The following is a 25,564-nucleotide window of genomic DNA, read 5'->3' as shown; positions in this document are numbered from 1 at the left end:
TCAAATATTCTGTAACTAGGAAAAATCACACTGTGTGACAATAGGGGGTAACACTACCATACAACATGTTCAGTGAAAAAAAGATCAAAATAACGTAAATATAAAAATAAATCTGAACAAAATCAGAGATTTGATTTGATTTGATTTAGGAGCTAGATTTATGAATTTTTTACTTTTTTACATTTTCTACTTTTTTGCTAATATAAATACATTTAATTACGAAGATATATATATATATATGTATTTTAAGTGGGCTTCATGCCCAGTGTAGAACTCAGCACAGGGCCTGAACTCAAGACCCTGAGATCAAGACCTAAGCTGAAAACAAGAGTCTGACACTTAATCCACTGAGCCACCCAGATGCCCCTGAAAAAACATTTTAAATGTGTCTAAAAGAAACATGGTTCCTGAACATATAGTATCATTTTCAATGTAGGTCAGTGTGAGCTCTTGAAAAAAGGTCCCTAGCAAAAAGTTAAGTTTAAAAATCAAAACATAGATGTACACAAAATGTAACAGAGTAATTCTTCTGAAAAAACTATAATTATTTTGTATTAATGAATTCAACATAAATGTATTTGTTTAAAAGAAAACAAAACCACACAAAAAAATTAGTTAAGTAACCTTGGAAGTGATTTTTTTCCATAAGAAGTTAAGTCTAAATGAATAGAATAATTTTGACATTAATTAATTCAAAAGCAATATGTTGCTAAAAAAAAAAAAACAAAAACAATAATAGGAAGGGGCTCAGTACTCACAGGTATACAATATTCCACCATTGGGTAATGTAATTTGTGACCTTTTGCTGTTCGACCAGAAAAAAAGCAACTCTGGCAGACATCATAGTTAAAATGCTTGAGGCTTCTATACCTAGAGAGAAGAATAGAAAGTTCATTGGCTTGTATGTCTATTATTTAATCCAAATCAATTATTTGTGGTAAGGAATTACTTTCATCCAAATCACCATGGAAATAAAAGGCAGACTGGCCACAAATGTGGAATTTTTCTTAGTACCTTAGCTCCAAATTAGGGCCAGGAGAATCTTGAATTTCACAAGGGAAATTAACAAAACCACCTCCCAAGTGGGAGAAAAAAAAAAAAAAAAGCAAAATTTGGAATTCAAGTCTCTAAAGCATGTTTCCATCTGTTTCAACATGATGAGAAGACAAATACCCACGTCAGAAGACTTTCTGTAATGTGTGAATGGGAATGCAAATGGCAGAGAATTAGAATCATGTTTATTAGCTTGACACATCCAACTTTTATAGCATCAGTAAGAAATGAATCTCAAAATTTCCTGACAAAGCTTCCTCCTGTGAAGGTGAACAGTAGGGTTCATCAACTTCACATTAGAACTGGGCAGAAGTAACAAAGTAATCAGATGATTTCTCACTATTTAAATGATGCTTTCTGGGGGTGCCTGGGTGGCTCAGTCGGTTGAACATCTGACTCTTGATATCAGCTTCTGTCATGATCCCAGGGTCATGGGATCAAGCCCCACGTCGGGCTCTAAGATTCTCTCTCTCTCTCAACCTCTCCCCCATTCCCCTCCAATTTTTCTCTAAAATAAATTTTTAAAAAGTGTTGCTTTCTGCTTACTAAGTTTGATTCCAAAGGCCTTACAACATCACCGAATCCTATCTGAGCCATGTACGTATAATGAGTCATACAATTATCATGCATGAACGTTTCTGGGATCTATATGAATAGAAATTCAGAAAAATCTCTGTTTCTGGGGCAAAGTGGTATAACAATAATAATAATAAAAAGATAAGTTTCATGTAGTGGCTATAAGAAGGAATGACATTTTCAGATAGACGGAATGAATATGCTAAGCATCCCATTTATTGTGAACACAAATCTCCAGAGGGAATCAGTGGGAAGGGATGACAGACATACACTGAAGTCACAACAAAACGACAGAAAATAGTCTTGTGCCACCACTGGAGACAGATCGTCTCACCTGAACCCAACAATTGGACATTCTTTACAGATGTTGCATTTGGCCTGATGTTTCGCGGTTTCGGCTGCTGCCACTCGATGTAAAACCGGTAGCCAAACCATGGACTGTGGCTCCAGACGCATCCAATCTATAAACTCTTTCACACTTATCTCTGGCTTGTTGTTATTCTGGTAAAGAAACAAATATATGGAAAGTGAAGAAAATGTCTTCATTTAAATTGCAGCTGGTGTTGTATTATAATCTTCTGAGAATCTACATGAAGTGAAAGAAAAGTTATAAAACTGTTTCCAGGCCAGTTAAATTACAAAACGTTAAAGGCTCTTCATCGGACAGAAAATCTTAGAATTTAAAATTAGAAAAAACAGAGGTTAGGGGCGCCTGGGTGGCTCAGTCGGTTAAGCAGCCGACTTCAGCTCAGCTCGTGATCTCGCAGTTCATGAATTTAAGCCCGGTATCAGGCTCTGTGCTGACAGCTCAGAGCCTGGAGCCTGCTTCAGATTCTGTGTCTCCCTCTCTCTCTGTCCCTCCCCTGCTCATGCGTGCTCTCTCTCGTGCTCTCTCTCTCTCAAAAATAAATTAAAAAAAAACATTAAAAAAAAAAGAAAAGGCAGAAATTATACAGGAAGGAGAAAAAAACTCAATAAATTAAGAGACTCAGATTAAAAAAAAAACAAAAACCAAATCACACAATTCTAGTACTATCTTCACATAAACATTTTAATCCTATAAAACTCATTCATTTAATCTCTCTCCTGCTTTTGTGAAGGTCATCTTATGAACCAGTACATGGGAGAATCATATTTAGAATTTTCATTTGGTATTTTTTATATCTCTAAAACAAGTAAAAGGGCCATTATAAAATGCAATAACCCATAACATCAGTACTCCTTAAAGAGATGGTGTGAGCATTTTTTTTCTCAGCAATAATAAATCACTGGATATGCTTTGGCAAAATATCTGTAGCCTTTTCCTTTACACATACGTATAACATCAGTAGCAACATTTCTAGAATGCTTTTATATACAGCAAGCATTAAACAGAATTTTGAGATTCGTATGGAAAAAAAAACACTAACCAATTAGTTCTATAACTCGGTATGTAATCATACTTTCTTGAGCATCGTAAGAAATCAGAGGAGATTCAGGTGAATATAGTAAGGACACACAACCTCACCTGAAGGGCTCAGAGAAGGATTTTCAGAGAATGTGAGATTTAAGCAAACATCCAAAAAAAGAATAAGGATTAGCAATGAGAATGAAGTTTGTAGGTGAAGGGTAAGGAAGAATATTCTAAACAGAGGGCACATGACCAAAGATGCTAGGGCAGGAATGAAGGATGTAAATAAAACTGCGGGTGGAAAGCAGACAGCAAGAGGATGAGTGGTAAGAGGTGAGGGCCGGGACAACGTCAGGGCCAAATCATAGCACTCTCATAGCACATTTTAAAGATTGAGGGTGTTATCCATTGACAAACAGTAAATCTCCTTGAGGAGGCTGCTGTTCCTTGAACCATGTGCTTGAAGAAATAAAACGCATGCTTAAGGGATGGTACCCAGCGTCTTCTACCATGTGGGTCCAGCCCAAGTTTCCCCTGCCAGTTCTCGGAACATCCTCAGTACCATTCCTGGCACACCCTACGTTCCAGGGATCCCTCGTGTTTACCTGCTGGAAGCAGCTGCGAACACTGGGTTCGATATTACTGCCCCCAAAAGCTGCTACTTCGCCCAGCTGACGAGGGATCTGGATGGCATCATGAAGTAACAGGCCAAGCTGCCTCTGGTCACACATTTCTGTTGGTCCCGCCACTTCCTTAAAGAGATCTGTGAGGAGGAGAGCCAAGAGGGTAACTTCCATCTGCTTATACCGTTCTATGTAAACAATGTCTTTGGTTCTGTCATTTAAATGATGTAGATTAAAAAAAAAATCAAGTGGACACGAATCACGTTAGTTATCTAGGGAGAAATTTCAGGTAAAAATGATCCACTTTGTCATAGAAATGAATACTGTTTTTGGAAAGGAATTTCCAAGTTCTGAAAATTGAAAAATCGCAAAAATTCGAAATGCTTTCCATGTGAAGTTTTCCAAGAACAGAAAGAAGGGGAGTAAATACTCACTTGATCCTAAAAGCCATTTTCAAACAATATCTGGCAAATGAATATCAGACCAAAATGTATCATTTTTGGTTTTTTGTGTTTTTTTTACGGGAAATAATGCCAAATCTAACACTGTTAACAGTGAATTTTCAGACAACTGAACCAAGCTCAGTAATACTGACACAGTGATTATAATGAAATGTCACCTTAATTATAAGCATACATACACAGAGAAAGCAAACCTAAGTAAGATAAATTTAATTTCTATTACCATTTGTTTAGTTAGATTTGGTTAGAGTTCTACTTGTTTATTTTTCTCTTATTCTAACTTTTTAAAAAATTTGAGTATAGTCGACACACAATGTTACATTAGTTGCAGGTGTGCAATACAGCAATTCAACATCTCTATGTATCACGCGATGCTCACAAGTGTAGCTACCATCTGTCACCATACAATGCTGTTACAACACCATTGACTATATTCCTTATGGTGGACCTTTTACTCCTGTCATTTACTCATTCCCTAACTAGAAGCCTGTATCTCCCACTCCCCTTCACCCATTTTGTCCAAGCCCCCACCCACCTTTACTTTGTTAAAAATAAGACTATCGGGGCGCCCTTGGGTGACTGTTGGTTAAGCGTCCGACTTCAGCTCAGGTCATGGTCTTGCAGCTCGTGAGTTCGAGCCCCACGTCGGGCTCTGTGCTGACAGCTCAGAGCCTGGAGGCTGCTTCACATTCTATGTCTCCCTCTCTCTGCCCCTCCCCTGCTCATGCTCCGTCTCTCCCTCAAACATAAATAAACGTTAAAAAAAAATAAGACTGTCACAGCCAGAAAATATTTATGCAGGATTCTTATGATTTGCATTTGAAACCCATTCCTAGGAAGAGACATCCTAAGCAATAATGTTCTACACAGACAAGTACACGTTTCAGTGACATCAATCACGCCTAACTTTCTTCTTTTGAGGAAGATGGTTGTACTACTATGCTACCACGAAGGTAAAACTACACACAAAACACAAACCGTAAGATTCCTTCTCATTTTGACATACTTCTGAATTCTGATATAAGTTCACATTTTGATATTCTAGTCATAGACAAAAAGGAGTATCAGAATGTGGGGACAGGTCACAATCTAAAACCCAAGTTCCAACAAATCAGCACAGAAGAGACGCAAAAGGTCATTCTAAGAGATCTTTGTAAATGTGGTTTTGATAAAGCAAGAAAGCCACTCAGCTATAAGCAAGGTCAGGCAGTTGCTAGAACCTAATCAAGAGATATTCTCAAGAAGGCATGAAGAGAGAAGGAGGGGTCACCAGGGTGAAGACACTGACATTAGCCATTGCAAAATCAATGTGCAGATGACTACCACTTGACTCAGAATAACACCTCTGCCATGGAGTTTGGAGAGCAAATTGTCTTCCATATTAACCTAACAAAGGAAATAATAATGAGGAAGTGTTCTGATGTCACTGGGGAAATCAAAACTGGAATCAGAGTTGCTAAGGACTTCAAATTAAAAAACAAAACAAGGGGCGCCTGGGTGGCGCAGTCGGTTAAGCGTCCGACTTCAGCCAGGTCACGATCTCGCGGTCCGTGAGTTCGAGCCCCGCGTCAGGCTCTGGGCTGATGGCCCGGAGCCTGGAGCCTGTTTCCGATTCTGTGTCTCCCTCTCTCTCTGACCCTCCCCCGTTCATGCTCTGTCTCTCTCTGTCCCAAAAATAAATAAAAAACGTTGAAAAAAACAAAACAAAACAAAACAAAACAAACCCCAGAACGTTTCCAAAGTCTCAATACTTACAGGAAAGATTTAAGGACTTCAACCCAAGAGATGTCTTATTTAAAAAAGTCCTAAAATGGCATACTTCATGGATTAAGGTAAATATCAGAAATTGCCATTGCAGGGCTTCTACTTCCCTTGCCATAATCTGAAAGTTTAATGTTGAATAATACGGAGTATCACATTTGCCAACATTTATCGGAAGTGTGTCCACTGTGTTACGAGTGCCTGAGTACAGACATGCTGAAATACCATCCTCGGCTGAAAGATTATACATTTCAGAAATATGCTTGAAGGAAGGTGCACAAATAAAAAAAAAAACCCTTCCTATATTGTGTAGAATTTGGTTTTTGCTCTATAACTATGGTCACTGTGTTGTAACTCTCTCTTTTGGTCTGAGGTTAGTCTCTGATAATCAACTTGAAAAGGAAAGAGGGAGGGGAAACATTGATCTAGGAAAACACATCATGCTGACATTTTAAGATTCGTGATCAACTTTGAGGTTGAATTTGTATCTGTTTCAGAGTGAGATGAGAACCATGATGTAAGTGTTACTTTTAAGGAACCCTAAATTCTTTCGGGAACACATGAAAACCCCAAATTACAGAAGAGGAAAAGTACTTTTCTCATACTGGCACAGTGATGCTTTCCTTAACATTTTCTTTTCCCACTCGTAGAAATAACCTTTTTAGCTTTGAAAATGATTATTTTTGACAATTATGATGCTGAAGACAATTTAAATCCTGGATACATAAGGTGCCACCAAACAAAAACCTTCTGCAAAGCTTTTTTTTCTGCATGGTTTACTAGGGTCTGACTCCATCTAGATACCTCACCTCCTGATCTTACAATCAGTCTTTTGTTTCCTATAAATCCCACATTTCTTTTCAATGACATTCTTGTCAAACTGTTTTAAGAAAAACAAGCCATCTTGATCCAGAGCTGAAATTCACAGCCAAATCACCTCACAGACATTCCAGAAAATAAAACTGTTGAAAAATGTATGTTCACAGAAGATGCAAAACTCAATTAAATGTACAGGACCTGTGATCAAACATCTCCACATTCCTTCTCCCCAAAATGTACGGATATATTCTGTGAAGAAACATCTAAAGACACGCATGGCAGGATCAAGTCACCCACATTTTATGGACAAAATTAAATCAGAAAAATGTAAAAGTGTAGAGACACAGCAGCAATTGCTACAACTGTGATTTCTAGGTACTTTTCACATATTATCCCTAATTGCTTTCAAAGTGAGAAATGTTAGCTTCATCCTTCAGTTGAAGGAAGTCCATTAAATTTTAGCCTCTTGAAATGTGAAATGGGAGTAATATTGCCTCTTAGCTGGCGGTCTTCAGTGGGATCACGTAACCGGCCCAAAGTCACTTAGCCACTAAGTGGCAAAGCTGAGATTTGAAGGCAGATGTCCCTGGCTCCCCAGGCCATCCCTTTCAAAATGCCAAGATGCCCACCCTTCATGAACTGACAGGTAAAAGGATACCACTTATTTATTTGGTGAATTAAAAAAAAACAGAACAAAATAAAAATATTTTATCACTTTTTATTTTCTCACACTATAAAATATAATTATTTGTCAATGTCTGTAATAGTTCTAGCCCATCTCGATTTTTTTTGACATTAGAAGTACGCAAAGTTCTCCTATAAATATAGTATAAAGGTTCTAGTCCATCTTAATTTCTTTTCAAGCATTGGAAATATAGACAAGTAGAGAAAACTTGGGCTTTGGAGTTAGAAAAACCTACAATTTAATTCTAGCCCCGTAACAGCCTCTTCAGCCACTGACTGGATTTTCAACCCATCTCAGTAGTCATTTTTTTCAGCTGGAAAACAGAAGTCACAGTGCTTACATTCTGAGGTGATAGAATTAAGTAAGATGTATATACAGTTGGTTCTCACTCCATCGAGGCACCTCACCTCATTTCACACAACTCCACATCACTTCTTAACTGGCACCCTTTAGCTAGCCTGGTACATGTACATAAGGGTTAAAAAGAATGGAAACTCTTATTATAAGCAAACCATATAAAGTAAGCTGCCAATCGATTGTTATTATCATTATTATTACAAAAACACTATCGTATAGGAAAGGTCTTACATACATCTGTATTTTTCTTCTAAGAGACCTTTGGAGAGAGACATCAATCCAATCTTCAGACTCTGCACTCTTATTTTTCCAGTTCGACCCCTGTAATTGTAAAAATCTCAATGTGTTAGATGCATTTAAAGCTATAAACAGTAGGCTAGTTATTTCTGAATATCTATTTTTTGAGGGTAAACTATTAAAAAATAATTGCATATTAGAGATGCAATTTTTCTATTCACTTTTAATAATCAATTTTAAGCCGATACCACAATTTCATGACATATTTTAATAGGATGTTTGACCTAGTCTGGAAGAATATGTAGCCTGAAGTTACTTTACATGTAACACATGAACTAGGAAGGAAAACGAAGGTAAAATGAAAATGATAATCATAAAGCTGAAAAAATATTTTCAGAAATACTATGAATTAGAAAATATCTGTTAATAATTACAAATGCAAGATTTAAAATAGATAGCTAAAGGGGAGCCTGGGTGGCTCAGTCAGTTAAGTGTCTGACCCTTGATTTCAGCTCAGCTCATGATCTCATGGTCATGAGATACAGTTCTGTATTAAGGTCTATGCTGGGCATGGAGCCTGCTTGAGATTCTTGCTCTCCCTCTCCCTGTGCCCCTCCCCTGCTCGCTTGTGCGCTCTCTCTCTCTCTCTCTCTCTCTCAAAGAAATAAAAAAGAAAAATTAAATAGCTAAAGCTATATATAATATGCATGTAGCTTAATAAGGCAAGAAAAGGATAATGATATATCTAAAATCAAATGTAAGAAAACTGGAATATTATACTGAGAGCTGATAACTGGTTAAATACTTAAAAACTTACTGTCTTCATACATTTTTATCTCTGCCAACTCAGTTTTTTAAAATTACTATTGCAACTTAATAGTCGGTGATCTTACCTAGATAGGTGTGAAACCTCTGTTTGAGGAAGTATTAAATTATAATTAAATACAAAATACACTAATTACTCAACACCAGGAAATAGCTTTGTACTATGCCGATGAGGGACTATAAGTTAACTAGAAGAAAAATTTAATCTTTAAAAACACAGAGTTGTCTTCATTCTGTCATTTATCAAAGAATTTCAGAGTTGTCTATCAAATCTCCCAGTGTACTTCAGCCTGGGGATGGGGAACGGCAAATGCAGAAACTACAAAAATTTGTAACATGATCCTTGCTATGGAATAACACACAATCCAGAAAAAAAAAAAACAACCCTCTATTGTTATCTTTATTATTCCATATTCAGGATCTGTTTTCAGTTTAGGTTTTTAATATCAATTTTCTCAAAATATGTTTCCAATACACAAGTACAGTATACCCAAAACCTATGACTAAATGTCTATGTAACTTTATCATTACATAAAATTTAGTAATTCATCCTATCTCAAAAACAGATAAATATTTGTGTCATGTGATTTTAATTTTAGGTGCTCTTATTATCAAACTGTGTTTAAATCTTGTTCTTCTTGATATTCCTCCTATGAATACTAATTGATATCTTCTATTCTCAAATTTTAAATACTCAGGCAAGTTTCTATATATATACCATAACATATAAAGTATAAAATAAATAAAAAAGGAAAACATGCTGAGAGATCAGTAAAATGTATTTTTGAAACAGTCGCTCAATAACTAGAGTTTATAATCTATATTAAATCATATCCAACAAGCTTATCAAACCCTTCATATGCATGTGCACAACATTCTGAAGTGACTTAGGAGATAACTAACACTTAAACTGAAAATAAATATAGCATTATAAGGAGAAATCTAAGTTAATATACTCATTGTAGTTTCTTACCATTATAGAAATACTTCCAAATTAACCTTAAACTGAACCATGGTACAAATTGTGTTTCTAGTTCACATTTTTAGGTGTTTCCTAATTATCACAGAAAAATAGACTATGTCTGGCTTCTTCACTCCAAAAATCAGGAAATTTTATTCTCTGGACAGTCAGACAACAGACGTGCAGAAGATAACAAAAGGCTGTGTGGATGGACTGGTACATGGATGTGGCTAAGGGAAAAGCAATCTCTTATGGGAAAAAAGATCCAACTGATGCGTATTAGAGGATGACCTCCGGTCTATGGCAATAACACAAGAAAATGACTACTGAAAACATCAATCATCCATTCATCACACCATTAATAGTTATGAAGGTGTACTGTGATCCGGCATTGTTGTGTATCATGAGGACCAGCAGAAAAGCACAAGATAAAATTCCCACCTGTGATGAGGTCACATACTAGCTAGAGAGGAGACATGAAAACAACAGGAAAAGCACAAGAAAATAGGAGACTAAGCTTTATGCGTGGGAATAATCAAGTACAAGATCATTGTGGTTGACTAGTTATTAATGACTAGTGATTAGTCTGAGTAGTTATTAGTCTCAGTAGTTACAACATATGATAGAAAAGATAAGCCTCAAATCCGACCCTGAAGACATGACATAGCTGGACTGTCCCTAGGAGAAGGTTGATTACCATAGGAAAAGCCTGGGCAAGGGGACAGAGACAGGGGTGTGAGCATCAGAGACAAGACTTGTTCAGGGGTAGCAAAGACTTGCATCAAGGCTAAATGGTTGATAAAGTTGTCCAGGTTATATGGAACCAGATGATAGAGGGCTTCGATGTTAAATAAGATATCTGGATTTGAGGGAGAAGAGGGACACAAAGAAATTTATTAGTGAGTAATATAACCCAACATTTAAGTATTCGGTTCCCTGACAGTCTTCATAAGTAACTTCTGAAACTAGTTTAACTAGAAAGATATGTACCTTATAAAATTATATCCATCTTGGCATAGTAGAAAAATGAGTTAACACTGTAGCAAATGAAGTTAATATGTTCTGTGGGACAAAAATATTTAAACCAAGCATTCCGGACTGTTGCTTTAAATCATGATTTAAACATTTTTGATTTCTACTAAATTTAGAAGGAAGATTATAAAATGAAGGCTTTTTAACCTGGGAAGATGAAGACTGAGTGAGGCTGTGAACTTATAAATGGAATAAATTTTATCTGTATAGTTTGGAAAGCCTTTTCTACATATAGTAGTTCATTTGCCCTTCATAAATATCTTATGTATGGTAAGCACAGTAGATATTTTTATCTCAGTTTTTCAGATGAGATATTGAGATGCCAAAAGTGCAGTGGTTGGCTGCCAAGCAACCAGAACCAAAAATTTGGATTCTTATCATTCACAAGGGAAGAAAATATTTTTTTTTGAAAAAAAATCATAATATTAGGAGTTGGACACATGTTAAAACTTAAAAAAAAAATTAAACTTAATATAACTTATAAAATACTATTTTTCTTCGATATGGTGATATGGCAGAAATAGTCAAGTTATTATCAAAAACCCCAAGTATTAGTTCCCTATCTACCACTAATATATTGCATTGGTGGTTATGGACAAATTGTCTTGTCTCACTGGTTCAGTTTCTTAATCAGTAAAATGAAGAGGGCAGAATGGAAGATCCTCAAAGTACTTCTACTTCCAGAATCCTCTGATCTCCTGGGTGTGTATCACTCATTATTTCAAGAGCCGCCTGAGTATACTTCAAGAGCTGAAAATATCAGTTCTGGCTGTATCACACTACACAAAGTAAGGCAGTTAAAAAATATATGGTTAATGAGTGAATATCAAAATAGCTGAATGAATGGAAAGGTTAGATCGTGGTGCCATTTCCAAAGTTCAGAGACTTATTAGGGTCCAAAATGTCCTAGTGCATTGGATAATGTAGATCATAGTTCCATTGGATTCTCAAAGAAAACTAATGACTTGAAAAGAGTTAATAACTCTTGTTTAGACAAACTGATAAATCACAGTTGTTAGAGAAATTTGGGCAATCAACTCTGGCCATCTGAGACTACCATCATATAATTAACTGTGCTTGTGGGGTTTTCCCCCGCCCTTAGGTTAATTCATGATATTTCTCTCCAAAATAGAAAACCAGACTGAATGCATACACCATTCGGACCCAGCACGATCTTCACTACATTTCTTTGGCATGGAAGGAAAATAAATCCTAAAAGCGTTTTTTCCTTTAAAATGGAAAATTTCAAGAAACCATCTTTCTAAATAAGAAACAGTACTTTAGTGTAGCATTTTCCATGTGTCCACACTTGATGATGGAAAGTGGAAATATGCCAACATTTGATTCCCTAGAATAGGAATCACAACATTTCACATTCACATTCTACCTTCTCACCTAAGTGGCACTATTCCCTTCGGGCTGTCCAGTGAAAACAGCAGATGTATGTGTTATATGTTATGAGTTATATCCTCCTAAAATTCGTGTATTGAAGCTCTATCCACCTAATACCTCAGAATGTGACTATATTTGGGAGATACAGTCTTTAGAGAGGTAATTAACTTAAAATGAGGTCATAGGGTAGGCCTCAATCCAGTATGACTGATGCTTTCATAAGATTAGAACACAAACACACACAGAAGAAAGACCATGTGAAGACGCAGAGAGAAGGCAGCCATCTATAAGCCAAGGAGAGAGGCCTCAGAAGAAACCCTGCTGACACCTTGATCTTGGACTTCTAGTCTCCAAAACTGTGAGAAAATACATTTCTTTTATTAAGCTACCTAGTTTGTGGTTGTTTGTTATGGCAGACGTAGCAAACTAATGCAGTGTGTTAGAACTGGAGGAGGGTGATTGAACATTTTCTCCAATTCTTCCTTAAATCATTACTCAAAATATGCACCTCTACCTTGCCACTATAGAACTTAATGAACTTCTTAATTAAGTACTGTATGAATTTAGCATTCTTCCCAGGCCATCAAATTAAGTTACAGGCTTTGTAGTTAAAACATTTCATTGACCAGCTCTTTGGATGAATTTACTATATAGAAAATATCTCTTTTGGGGGTTTAAAAAATTGAAGATTAGCTAAATAGTGAATTAATGCCAAGAATCATATTTTACCCTAGAAGTATAAAAAAATCACATTAACACAAAATGTATTAAAAGATACCAGACAGGGAGATAGTAAATCCCACGTTCATTATTATAACTGAGATTCATGCTATCTATCTGTTCTTTGGTGAGTTTCTTAAGAGTCTTAAAGTACACAAAGGCTATTTATTTTTTTATAAAAAAAAAAAAACTTTGTTGTTATATTTATGAATATTGAGAGAGGAAAAGTTTTCTAAACAAAAGGATAAACAAAATTTTAATCAAATCATCCCTAAAGCTATTGTTGTCACCATTTACTTCTTGTACAGAATCAATCAGCTGCTAAACGTGTGGATTTATAAACTATCATCTATCTTCTTCCTCTCTAAATCAAATAAGAGGATGAGAAACACAAATTTTTATGCAGCTAATTAATAGAAAATAACTTTTAGGGTCTGAGAGAAAAACAACAGTTCTCATTTTCTTATTTCATCTTTGCATACTTTTACCCCCTACCAGAAGAATGAATAATTCCTAATGTTTCAGAAATGTCAGCCCACAGCAGGTCTTTCTAGAATTGATTATTTCACAAATGCACTGTCACATTCAAAAAAGCCAAATTAATGGCGAATGAGTTATGCTGGAAGTTGAGAGTGCTCTTTATGTAACAGTGAGTATCTAATTAAATTACAGATATTAGAGTGTCCTATAGCATAAATTACTTAAAATACCATACAAACACATCACCCCTATTGCAATAAATAAAGCTAATACCAAAAGAGAAATTAAATCCCTTTAATTGCCATTCAAATTGCTCTTAGGTTGTCATACAAAAATTGCAGAGTGGATTCTTATGAGCCAGTCAATTATTTTAACTCATAACAAATATAAATTTTTATCTTTCAAAAAAAGACACACCAAAAGACATTCTGGAAGAAGAAAATAGGACTTATTTATATTAGGTTTCCCCTAGCAAATATGATACGACAAAGTTGACACCATTTACAAACTGAAACAAAATCTTGAAATAATGGGTGGACATTCTTTTTCGTTATACTGTTGGTTAAGAGCTCAAATTTTGGAAAGTTATTCTTGTACAACAATTAACATGTATATTTCCACTAAGAGAAGTACTTTGGAAGTACCTTTTCAAAAAATTCACTTCAAAATTTACACATTTTGCATTATCAACACATTTCATTGGACGATTATATTTTAAAGAGAAAAAAGGCCAACTTACGTGTCATATACGTTGAGCAACCAGTTTAGACACATATCCACACAGAGAGGAACATTGACCAGATCCTTATGCATCTGTTCAAGGCCATCATAAGTTGTTGTCAGACAGTTGATGACGTCTGGAACACTAAGAAGCTGATCATTCTGGTTCAGTTTGTGCTGTTTGAAAACTTCATTTGTTGTATTCAACTCTAAGAGATCCACTAATCAGATGAGAAAAAGGAATACACACAGTCATTACATTATACAACCTAACAACATTAGAACAAAAACATTTCTAATCTTAAGTATTTAGCTTACTCAGTTTAAGAATCTACTCTTTCAAGCTAATCTCAATTTTTAAAGAAATAAATAACATTGATATTCTTATATTTCTAAACTCTTCTTTTATCTGCATCTCTTATTTTCATGCTTTTGTATCTAAACTTTGTTACTTTTCAATCTGATCCCATTTTTTTGCTCTTTGGAATATCAATTCTTCCTACTTTCCTTTTGTGACTTTTCTTTTCTCTTAAGGCTCTTTCTACTTTTAAATATAGGAAGGCACTGGGGTGTCTGGGTGGCTCAGTAGGTTGAGTGCCCAACTTCGGCTCAGGTCACAATCTCGCACGCTGTGAGTTCGAGCCCCGCATCGGGCTCTGTGCTGACAGCTCGGAGCCTGAAGCCTGCTTCCGATTCTGTGTCTCCCTCTCTCTCTGCCCCTCCCCCACTCATGCTCGCGCTCTCTCTCTCTCTCTCTCTCTGTCAAAAGTAAATAAACGTTAAAAAAAATAAAAAAAATAATAAATATAGGAAGGCATAAATAAATCTAGTCCAAATAGTAGAACATCTAAAATATGACACTGCTCTTCTAACTCCTGAGACCAACCTGCTCACCCCCTCCCAGTCATCGTTTATATCACTGCCAAACTAATCATTCTGTTTTTCAACATGCACATCATGAGATACAAAACTCACTGAAAATGGTCAGTTAAAGAAGTTGTTCTCTACTTCCTGCTGAATCAAACCTGATCTAGGATGCCCTCCCAATCTGATCCTAACCTGGTTTGCTTCCTTTGATGCTTTGGCATATAGGCCACTGTAGCTACGTGAGATTTGAAGAGGTCCACAGTACAGGCCCACATCCATGGGTCTCCATGTATTTGCTCCCACTTCTACATTTCATGTGCAGAACATCTATGGTGGGACTGGCCGGTGCTAGAGCAGGGTAGAGCAGGGCACAGAAGAACAAGCTGGAGACCCTGCTCCCAAAGATGGCCAGTCAGAGGAGAGTAAGCATACTACTAAGGAGTGAAAATACAATAGGCGAAGAATACATAGATTTCTATGAGAGCTACTACCATAAGGGAGTAGAAGGAGCCTGGAAAATGCTCCCCTGGGAGGTGCGGATTTGAAATGGGCCTTAAAGGATAAGATGCAAGAGACCATGTAAAGCAAGGAAAGAATTCCAGGAAGACAGAACGTCTTGGGAAAAGACAAGAATTCAAGGAAGTCTGGGGGGGTGGGGCTCTAAAATGACAACAGCAGTGTGGATGGTAAGTGGCTTACACGTGGTGGCTCGTGGTTATGGTGTGGCAGATACGTGGCACTTGAAGGGCTGGCACGTGTGCCCTACGGGAGACGCTCACAGGCCAGGAGGAAGAGTTTTAAACAAAAAGAAGAAAACTTACCTAATCTTTCTTTTTAATCAACTTCTAGTCATTCCATTAGCTAACCGGGAACAGGGAAACAGGAGATTATCAAATTACCACGTACCTGTACATTTATTGAGTACAGAAATGACTTCTAAATCTGAAGAAATGGGTTTGGAAAATTACAGAATCCACATGAATTTAAGGGTTGCTCACTGAAATTCCGGCTTTAAAGAATGTTTTCCCCATCTCCATATTGAACTTTTTAATATTAAAAGAAATCAGCTTAGGGAAACTTTTTATTTTAACATAACCAACTATTTCCTCTTTGCCTGACACAAAACTACTACCTTAAAAAATACAATGACATATTTTGACAGTTAAATAAAATGAATGAATAGCTTCCTTCGTATTTATCTATTTTTAACCGTTGGATAACTACTAATTTTGAGTTTTTAAAGACATGAAATGTGTCCACTCTAGCTGCCTAAACACTACATAGAATGATTTATTTTTTTCAGGTTATCTACAATGGAAAGGAACTGCTTTAGAACTAGACAGATTAAAATGATTTCTAAAACAATTCAACAGGGAAGACTTTATAAAAAAAAGAGAGATAGAAAGAATAAATATAAAACTCACAAGTCTGGATAGTAAGTCAATCCATTTGTTTCCAATGTCAAATATATTATTGGTAAAATGTCAACTAATTATAAAAATAACTTATGTAAGCTTTACATGAATTAGTGAGAGATGGTATCAGAAAGAAGACTAAGAACCATCTAGAATCTTCAATATCATTTTCATCCCACTTTTTGGCAATATACACTATTTTCAATTATAAACTTCCAGAGGGCAGGAGCAAAATTCAAATTCATTCTTCATAGTATCTGACAAAGAGAAGTGCTGAATGACGGCAGCTACAGAACTATAATTTCACACAGATACAAATAAATATATTCAAACACTGCCAAAGTGCTCTGAGTTTTCTCAATTCCAACACTAATTATGCCAGCAACTCAGCACTGCTATTGTATCCACACATGGCAATAAAGTGACACTAGACCAAATTCCAAAAGACCACTTCCTGGATCGCGCTGCCTTTGCATTTCTTCTGGAAAAGCCTCCTTTGTAACACACTTTGTAGCTGTGACAGTAATGTGCCACATCCCACAGACTATCATGTCTTCAATTTTTAGTGATTTACTTTGACACTTTGCCTTAGTGCCTAAGCCAGGCCATACATCTTCCTGAAATGTGTCACACTTAGGTTCCTTTAAAAAACTCACTACATTTAAATCGCACAAAATTATGATTTTCTCCTTTCCAAGGGAGACAAATGACAGCTCAGTCATGTGGCAAATAAAACAAACAGCAGAATCATTTTCTAACCAACTTTCGGACTTTTTTTTTTTAATCCCCCATATGAGGCACAGGGGATCGAATGGAAATGGATCATACTTCTCCGGTTCTGCAAAAACACACAGTTCAGCACCTGACCTTGGGCTTCCGTAACTCATCCCATGTTCTTGGAATCTTTGACCATTCCTTCTTTCTTTTTAAGTTTATTTATTTATTCTGAGAGAGAGAGCAAGCACAAGCAGGGAAGGGGCAGGGACAGAGAGAAAGAGAGAGACAGAACACGAGAGACAGAGAATCCCAAGTGCAGAGCCTGATGCACGGTTTGAACTCATTAACGTGAGATCATGACCTGAGCTGAAATCAAGACTCAGATGCTTAACTGTCGGAGTCACCCAGGCACCTGACCATTCCTTCTTAGCACCTCTCCTACCCTCTCTTCCTCAGATATCTCAGAAGGACAGGTGGCACTCAAGGACTTGTATCAGCTGCTTCACTCTGTATCCCTGATACCCTCACTTACTTTTCATCACTTCAGTTACTGCCTTCTCTCTGGATGGCTCCACACTCTGGTTTCCATCCTGATCTCCTACCTAAACTCCTGACCCACACGCCTGCTGTTCTGCTCCCAATTGGAGCTATACTATTCTCTTTCGGGGACCTCCATCTCAGTATGTTGCAAATAAAGGTCTTGAGTTCCTGTTACACTGAAATCCAGTAATGGTGTCAGTACCTTCTATAGACCATGACTCTGCAAACCCTGAAATGCCCTGACACTCTCTCCCTTTCACCCTCTGCCAGTTATCAACTAGCAAATCCCCCCAGTCATTAGTTTTCCCTCCTCCTTACAAATCCCTCTTCTCCCTCTTCTCTCCTGCTACCACCACCTGCTGGTTCAGCACCCATGATCTTTTGCCTGAACTATGTACTTGTCCCTGTTCACTTGATCCTTCCTTCTGCCTTAGATGTTATCTAATCTGGGCCTATCTCCTAGGTCCCACAAAACAGAAAATGGTCTGACAGCACCCTACTCTATAAAAAACAAACATTAAATGTAACATTTTGAAAACATGAGGGACAAACAACCAAAGGAATCAGAAAAGGTTTCATGAAAAAAAAGTGACCTTCCATGTGGACCCAAACTGACTTTAAGGACATTTCCAAATACTGAATGGATAGCTCATAACCTATTCCATTTAGACTCCATTATGTTCCCTAAACTCCATCCACACCTTTGATGCTTATGCATATAAGTCCCTTCCTCCCTACCCCTGATAAATAGCCACGTGCCTAAATCCTGTGTGGCTTCTAAGGCCTGGCTTATATGCTTGCTAGTCAAGGAAGTCTGCCTTGTTCATCATGACAAAGGGTATCTCTCCCTCTTCTGACACCACTTTCCTTTGGCTTCTCTGTTACTGCCTATTACAAAAAAAAATTAACTAAGAATACAAAAGAGTATGTATAATACACATGTTTGGCCTAAAGAAGAATAGTAGAACCAATCCCCGTTAATCCGTTACACAGCTAAAGAAAGAGACTGTTACTGGGATCTTGAAAATGCCTTGGGAAATGTCCTTAATTGCCTCCCCTCGTGATCACAGGGAGAACAGCTAATCTTTGCATTTTGCTTTCAGTTTTCAAAAGTATATGTATCCCCAAATCATGCAGCATTTATTTTTTCATTATTTCGAACTATAAATAAATAGAATCAAACTGTACTATATTCTTCTCCACTTGTTTTTGTTCATTCAACTTTACAGTCCTGAGGGTCATCAGATTGCTGATGTTTGCTGCAATATCGTATCACCTTTAGGAATATGCCAAAATTAAACAAATTTTAACAGTAAGAAGTGCTGCCATAAATCCTCTTACACCAGCTTTCTGGTATACTCTTGTAACTCTTATATTTTTATTATTTTTAAAAGTTTATTTATTTTAGAGAGAGAAACAGCACGTGCGTGGGGGAGGGGCAGAGAGACAGGGAGAGAGAGAGAACCCCAAGCGGGTTCCATGGTGTCAGCGCAGAGCCTGACTTGGGGCTCAATCCCATGAACCATGAGATCATGACCTGAGCCCAAATCAAGAGTCAGACGCCTAATCAACTGGGCCACCCAGGCACCCTTACTCCTGTAACTTCTATACTCAAATCATTCCCTCTGTATATCCTAGGAGACTGCTCTGTGCCAGAAGTTGAATGAGGCTGCAGGTAGAGAAGAAAACAGACTCATCCCTCACATGAAAACTTAGCTCATTTAGAGAGACAGGCAGTAAGTAAGTTAATAAATAGAATATCAAGAATTATGACAAGTGCCACACAAGGAAAGAACTGAATCTAAGCAACAGAATATCAGGAGTGACCTACTTTAGAATGAAATAATCATGGAAAGCCCCATTAAAGATAGGCAATAGTTAGGCTGGAAGCCAAAGGAAGAGAAGGTACCTGGCGTGGGACAAGAATAACATTGAGAGCTAAGACAAGGGGTCTCCAGGCAGGAAGAACAGAATACAGGGCTGGCCATTCCAGTCAACCACTAGAGCTGATGGCAGGAGTCTTCTGTGGTGCACAGTGAACGGAGGGGACAGAATAACAGGCCAAGGTAAAGACCATTCCATTCTGAGGGCAACAAGAATCTGCTGAAAGTGTGTATCCATGTGTAACATGCTATCTCTGAATGTAGGTTCCTCGAGTGTGGGAACCAAGTCTCTTTACATGGTCTTAGCTCCTACACATAAATAGCCACGTGCCTACACAATTGTGTAGCCACAATTCCTACACAATTGTGGAGCCCAACAAATGAATGAACAGTGACCAAGCAGTGACAGCACGCCCTCTACATTAGGTCCTTATGCTGGGTGGGGGTTTACACAAAATGGGAGGACCCCTGACCTGAAGCCATAGACAGCAGGGGCGGGACAATCCTCTTAACATTATCTCTTACACAAAGGCAAGCATATGGTGCTTAGGTGAGAAACAGTCCTTATAGGCAATCATAAAGTTCTGGAGAAATTGGAGGCAGGTGGGATTAGCTTGTAAACGTTTCCAAAAGAAGTAAATTTTTAACAGTGTCTGGAGGAATAAAGGGTTGCAGACCACTGCAGAGGAAGGGTCAAGGCATTTCAAGTGAACAGAAAGGACAGGAGAAGGAGGAACAGATTAATCATAAACAGGTGAGCTGACAAGTGGTGTAAAGGCCCCGGGCTGGAGAGCAGTGGGGGCAGAGGCAGTGGGGAAAGTGAGGCCAGGTGGCTCCAAACACATCAGCTCGAATATTTATAATCCAACGCAATCTGGCACTTTTCTAAGTGCACATTTCTAAATGTCATGTAGTTTAGAAGCAGGAGGTATTCCTCTTCTGCTCTTCTCAGATTGGAAGGAATGAACTGTAGGAGGGAGTTTTTTCCTGAGAATTCAAAAGAACCAACAGAGGAAAACACCAAATGTGCTGGTACGTTTATCCAGCCAGAAGTACTACTGAAAACTCGGACCACGTTCATCATGACAAAAAGCAGTCTTTGGTCAATGGAGATTTTGCCCCTGAGTCATTTGTCCTCATTTTATAGCTCATCAGGCCTGAGAAGACCTTCCAGATCTGTCAGCTGGATACTGGGCATGCAGCTGGGCCCCTTTCAAAATTGCTGTCACCATGGACTCACTGAGCTCACTGAATGTCCCTTCTGTGTGTTCCTAATTCACTTCCTATTCCCCTCTGGCTCAACATACAGATCACTGGCCAGGGTGTATTGGCTTTGCTTTTTTTGTACTGGTGATTCTGTACCACTTGCTTCCGTCATCTGGGGCTCTGTGGATTATGGGCATCAAAATCACCTCGGGTTTTCTTTCATCCATGAATCTGGAGGTGTGTTTTTAGCCCTTGAGACTTCTCTTCCACACATCACTTAAGTTTTCCTTATTTTATTCATTTAAGTTTTTAAAGTTTATTTATTTTGAGAGAGAGAATTTGCACAGGGAGGGGCAGAGAAAGAGAGAGAGAGAGAGAGAGAGAGAGAGAGAGAGAGAGAGAATCCCAAATAGGCTCCATGTTGTCAGCATGGCGCTCAACTCAGGGCTCGATCTCGCAAACCGTGAGATCGTGACCTGAGCCAAATTGAAAGTCAGATGCTTAACTGACTGAGGCACCCAGGTGCCCAAGTTTTCCCTACTTTAAAGCTTTGCATTGCTGTGGGGGGTTTTTTGTGTTCTTTTTTTCCGAATGATTCTATACTTCTCTTTCCTCACCTCTCCTCATGTTACCAGCTCAAAATATAATTCTAATTTCTACTGACTTTTAAAGAGTTTTTAACTTTCATATATCATTTTGCAAAGAGTAATATTCAAAGCTTCACTGAACTGCCTAGACAGAAAACAATTATTAACAAAAAGTAGCAAACAAGAATATTTGGAATTATTCAAATTACTCTGCCTTAAAAATATAGACAAAGGTCACTTCTCATATTAACTATCTGACAAGGTCTACACGTTCTTTAATGTTTTGTTATTTTGAGACAGAGAGAGACAGAGCATGAGCGGGGGTTGGGGCAGAGAGAGAGGGAGACATAGAATCCAATGCAGGCTCCAGGCTCTGAGCTGTCAGCACAGAGCCCGACGTGGGGCTTGAACTCACAAACTGCGAGATCATGACCTGAGCCGAAGTCGGACCCTTAACCAACTGAGCCACCCGGGCGCCCCTACATGTTCTTTAAATAAACTCAATCATCAAAACTACAACCACGAAGAGAATTTAGATAGATTAAATCTATACTTTATTATTACAAGTACTCATATTTCTATTTAAATTTAGGTTGTTTGGGTATGTGTGTTGGGAGTAGGAATAACCCTTTAGTAAAATGGCTATCACAGAATATTACTCTGAACAAACTCCCTGCAGGAAAAGTTCATGTTGCTAATACTAATGGTCTCAAGACATATTTAAATAGAGACTTTTATCTAATTTTCTAGGTGCCAGTTCAAATTTGGATCAAGAATGTTATTTTTTAGTATTTCTATATTACGTGATTGCATTGAATCAAACTGTTTAAAATCCTATACTCGCAGAAGAAACACTGTTTTTTTTCTTTAGCTTACTTTTTGAGAGAGACACAGAAAGAGAAAGAGAGAGAGAGAGAGAGAGAAAGCATGCGTGCACGAGTGGGGGAGGGGCAGAGAGGGAAAGAGAAAGAATCCCAAGCAGGCTTTGCACTGTCAGCGCAGAGCCTGATGCAGGGCTTGAACTCGCAAACAGTGATGTCACGACCTTAGCCTAAATCAAGAGCTGGATGTTTAACCAACTAAGCCCCCCAGGCACCCCTGGAATCCTATACTTCCAAATGAATACAAAGTACTAAGAAGGCAATGATCTACTACTTTGATTTGTTGATTTAATCCTTTTAAATTGGGTGGCAGCATAATTTTTGAAAAAGCTTTTTATGTTACTCCTGTATTTTGGCTAATTTTGTTCTCCAACTGAGAATGGCATATGTTCATTTGTTTTACTAGTGCATGCATGCTGATGGGGCAAATAGTAGAGCATTTACAGAAACAGAGCCAATTGCTTGAGTGTGATACACTGAATATCAGATTTACTCTCCAAACACATCCCCATCTTCATTTATCTCTGTCTCAAAACAAAAAACAAAAAACCCCACAAAAAAACCCACAAAAAACAACAAATGCAATCCAAAGTTCCGAGTGATTAACTTTGGTAGAATAACTCACAACATAGAGCTTTTTGTAGTCTTCGGATTTTGATGGCGGTACGGTAGGCAGAGAAACGTACATTATTCAGGTCAGCTGAAATGGGAAAGAGAACACATTCAAAAGCATGCTTATTAGTTTACTTACATTGAATGGCAAGAATGTATTTGTTTACTTCAGATGATGGAAAAGTATTATGTCTGTTCTCATTAAAAACTCTTCTCTCAAAATCCACAGCATTTATTTAAGAGAATAATTAAATGTTCATTAGCACCATAGTGAGAGACATTCCAAAGTAGTGCTACATGGCTTTCAAGAAAGCATTATCCAATAGCAAAAGGAGGGAAATGAGGAAAACGAAACATGGCCTGTTAACTTTTGAAGGCTTAAATCCATCACACCGTAGGCTCAGGGCCCTTCCTTCTCTACTGCTGGGAGGGATTCTCCTCCAGAGGCACCTTCCTCAAGGACAATCAGTTTTCTGTCAATAAGGCTGTCCCTCTCACTACTCATAGAGCTAGTCTTATTTCTTCCATCCGGATCTATCTGCTTCTTCTACCCTTTTATAGATATGGTTATAATTATCCTATAGTCCATATTCAAATCTTTCGAAACAAGAGGTTAACTATAGTTAATAATACTGTATTGTAGATTTGAAAGTTGCTAAAAGAGGAGATCTTAAGGGTTATCACAAGAATAAAAAATGTAATGATGTGAGGTGATGGATGTTAATTAGACTTACTGTAGTAACAGTTTCATAATACAAATATTGAACCAATATATTGTATACCAGTAACTAATATCATGCTATTTGTCAATTATATTTCAATTAAAAAAAAAACTTAAAGATTTGGTATCAAGCTAAAAAAAGATATTGTAGGGGCGCATGGGTGGCTCAACGTCTGACTTCAGGTCGGGTCATGATCTTGCAGTTGCTGAATTCAAGCCCCACATTGGGCTCTGTGCTGATAGCTTGGAGTCTGGAGCCTGCTTTGGATTCCGTGTCTCCCTCTGTCTCTCTGTCCCTCCTCTGCTCATGCTCACTCTCTCTCTCTCTCAAAAATAAACATTGATTTAAAAAATTAAAAAAGAAAAGGTATTGTAATTTCTTTCTGTCTTCTAAAGACACAGTATCTGTATTAGAAACTAGCAGAACTGGAAGAAAACTCAGAAATCATCAAAGTTTGTACCCTCACTTTACAAAGGAAAGAAACCTATGGCTTTTCTCTCTTTTGTTCAACCTTTGTAGCTGCTCTCACTCATCCACATGAAAGCTCATGAGAGAAACCTAAAGAAATGAAACTAAAGAAATCAAAAAGGGTGCTCCCTCCATGTTGAAATGGGTTGGTGTGAGAGCCTTAGGGCCTCGTTTTCCCTCTCCGGCACTGCCTCACCTACCCAAAAAGAAAACTCTTTCAAAGAAAGCAGGCTAGAGAATCAGTTCAACATCATATTCTACTAGAAATCTACAAGACCAGGATTCTCATCTCATGTGTTTCCTTACATTTTTTAATTTACTTTTTTGATGTTTTATTTAGTTTTCAGAGAGAGAGACACAGAGCATGAGGTGGGGAGGGACAGAGAGAGAGGGAGACACAGAATCTGAAGCAGGCTCCAGGCTCTGAGCTGTCAGTATAGAGCCCGACATGTGCTCAAATCCACAAACTTTGAGATCATGACCGGAGCTGAAGTTGGATGCTCAACATACTGAGCCACCCAGGCACCCCTTCTTACATTAAAAAAAATTTTTTTTAACGTTTTTACTTATTATTGAGAGACAGAGCATGAGCATGGGAGGGGCAGAGAGAGGAGGAGACACAGAATCCAAAGCAGGCTCCAGGCTCTGAGCTGTCAGCACAGAGCCCGATGCAGGGCTTAAACCCATGAACCTTGAGATCATGACCTGAGCTGTAGTGGGCTGCTCAACAGACTGAGCCACCCAGGCGCCCCTTCTTACATTTTTATATTAAAATGATTTTAGCTTTTCATGACTACTTTGACAAAATGCACGTAGGCAAGCTGATTTAGTACGATTAACTACATTAAATGTGAGTTAAAAGGAAATTTAAAGGGTGAATTCAAGGTGGCTGTGCTGTTATTGTTTTTGTTTTCAAACAAAGCTGAAGTTTAAGATAACTCAATAGGAGGGAGGCTGTGTTCTTCCTTTTAAAATCAACCTCTTGCTACTTCAAACCACGTGTGCCCTCAAGAATGGTAAAAAACTGTTTCCTGCATCGCCCTCAGAAATTCAACTGTTTTTCTGTGTCAGTGAAACAATCCTTTAAACAAACCATGCTGTGTAAGAAAAACTGGTGGTTACTTCCCTTTTAAGAATATACAACTATCGGTTGTTTTGGCTAATTAAATAAAATGGCACTCACCAAGGGACTGGAAGAGTTCAGTCATTTTAGGATGATCCCAACAGGTTGTCTGTGTTTGATGGCTGGGGGATAAAAAAAATTATGTATGTCCCATAGAACATATGCAAATAGAATTTTTATTCTAAGTTTTCAAAATCACGCAAAATTATCCCCATGACGGATCATTCTGAAACCCAATGTCCAATTATTACTTACCATTTGAAACAATAAGATATTTTTATGTGAGCAGTGACGTTGTAAAAATATGAGTAAAGAATTTTGTTTTATCTATTTTGAAAAGAATTACAACTAAAAATTAAACCTAGATATGAAGTGTGTGACCCTGGGGCCGCAGGCTTGATGTAGCCGGCTGGATCAACGCAGTTTCCAGAATAATTCTACTTGTGTTAGG

General features: G+C 37.8%; 1 protein-coding gene across 9 annotated transcripts in view; it reads right to left on the bottom strand.

Annotated features, from left to right (window-relative positions):
• Nucleotides 1-25,564, bottom strand: part of UTRN (utrophin) — a 514,842-nt gene that overhangs the window by 47,314 nt on the left and 441,964 nt on the right. For all 9 annotated transcript variants that reach the window (XM_058736181.1, XM_058736184.1, XM_058736182.1 and 6 more), the window contains 7 exons: nt 25,174-25,235; nt 22,814-22,888; nt 14,112-14,313; nt 7,961-8,046; nt 3,625-3,782; nt 1,964-2,130; nt 759-870 (listed from right to left, as the gene is read on the bottom strand). In XM_058736181.1, the coding sequence (XP_058592164.1) occupies nt 759-870; nt 1,964-2,130; nt 3,625-3,782; nt 7,961-8,046; nt 14,112-14,313; nt 22,814-22,888; nt 25,174-25,235 (862 nt within the window). The remainder of the gene's footprint in view (nt 1-758; nt 871-1,963; nt 2,131-3,624; nt 3,783-7,960; nt 8,047-14,111; nt 14,314-22,813; nt 22,889-25,173; nt 25,236-25,564) is intronic.

The sequence above is a fragment of the Neofelis nebulosa genome, chromosome 6 (genome assembly GCF_028018385.1).
Source record: "Neofelis nebulosa isolate mNeoNeb1 chromosome 6, mNeoNeb1.pri, whole genome shotgun sequence".
Lineage (NCBI taxonomy): Eukaryota > Metazoa > Chordata > Mammalia > Carnivora > Felidae > Neofelis > Neofelis nebulosa.
Note: the sequence above shows the minus strand (reverse complement) of the source record. Positions and strands in the feature narration are given on the sequence as shown.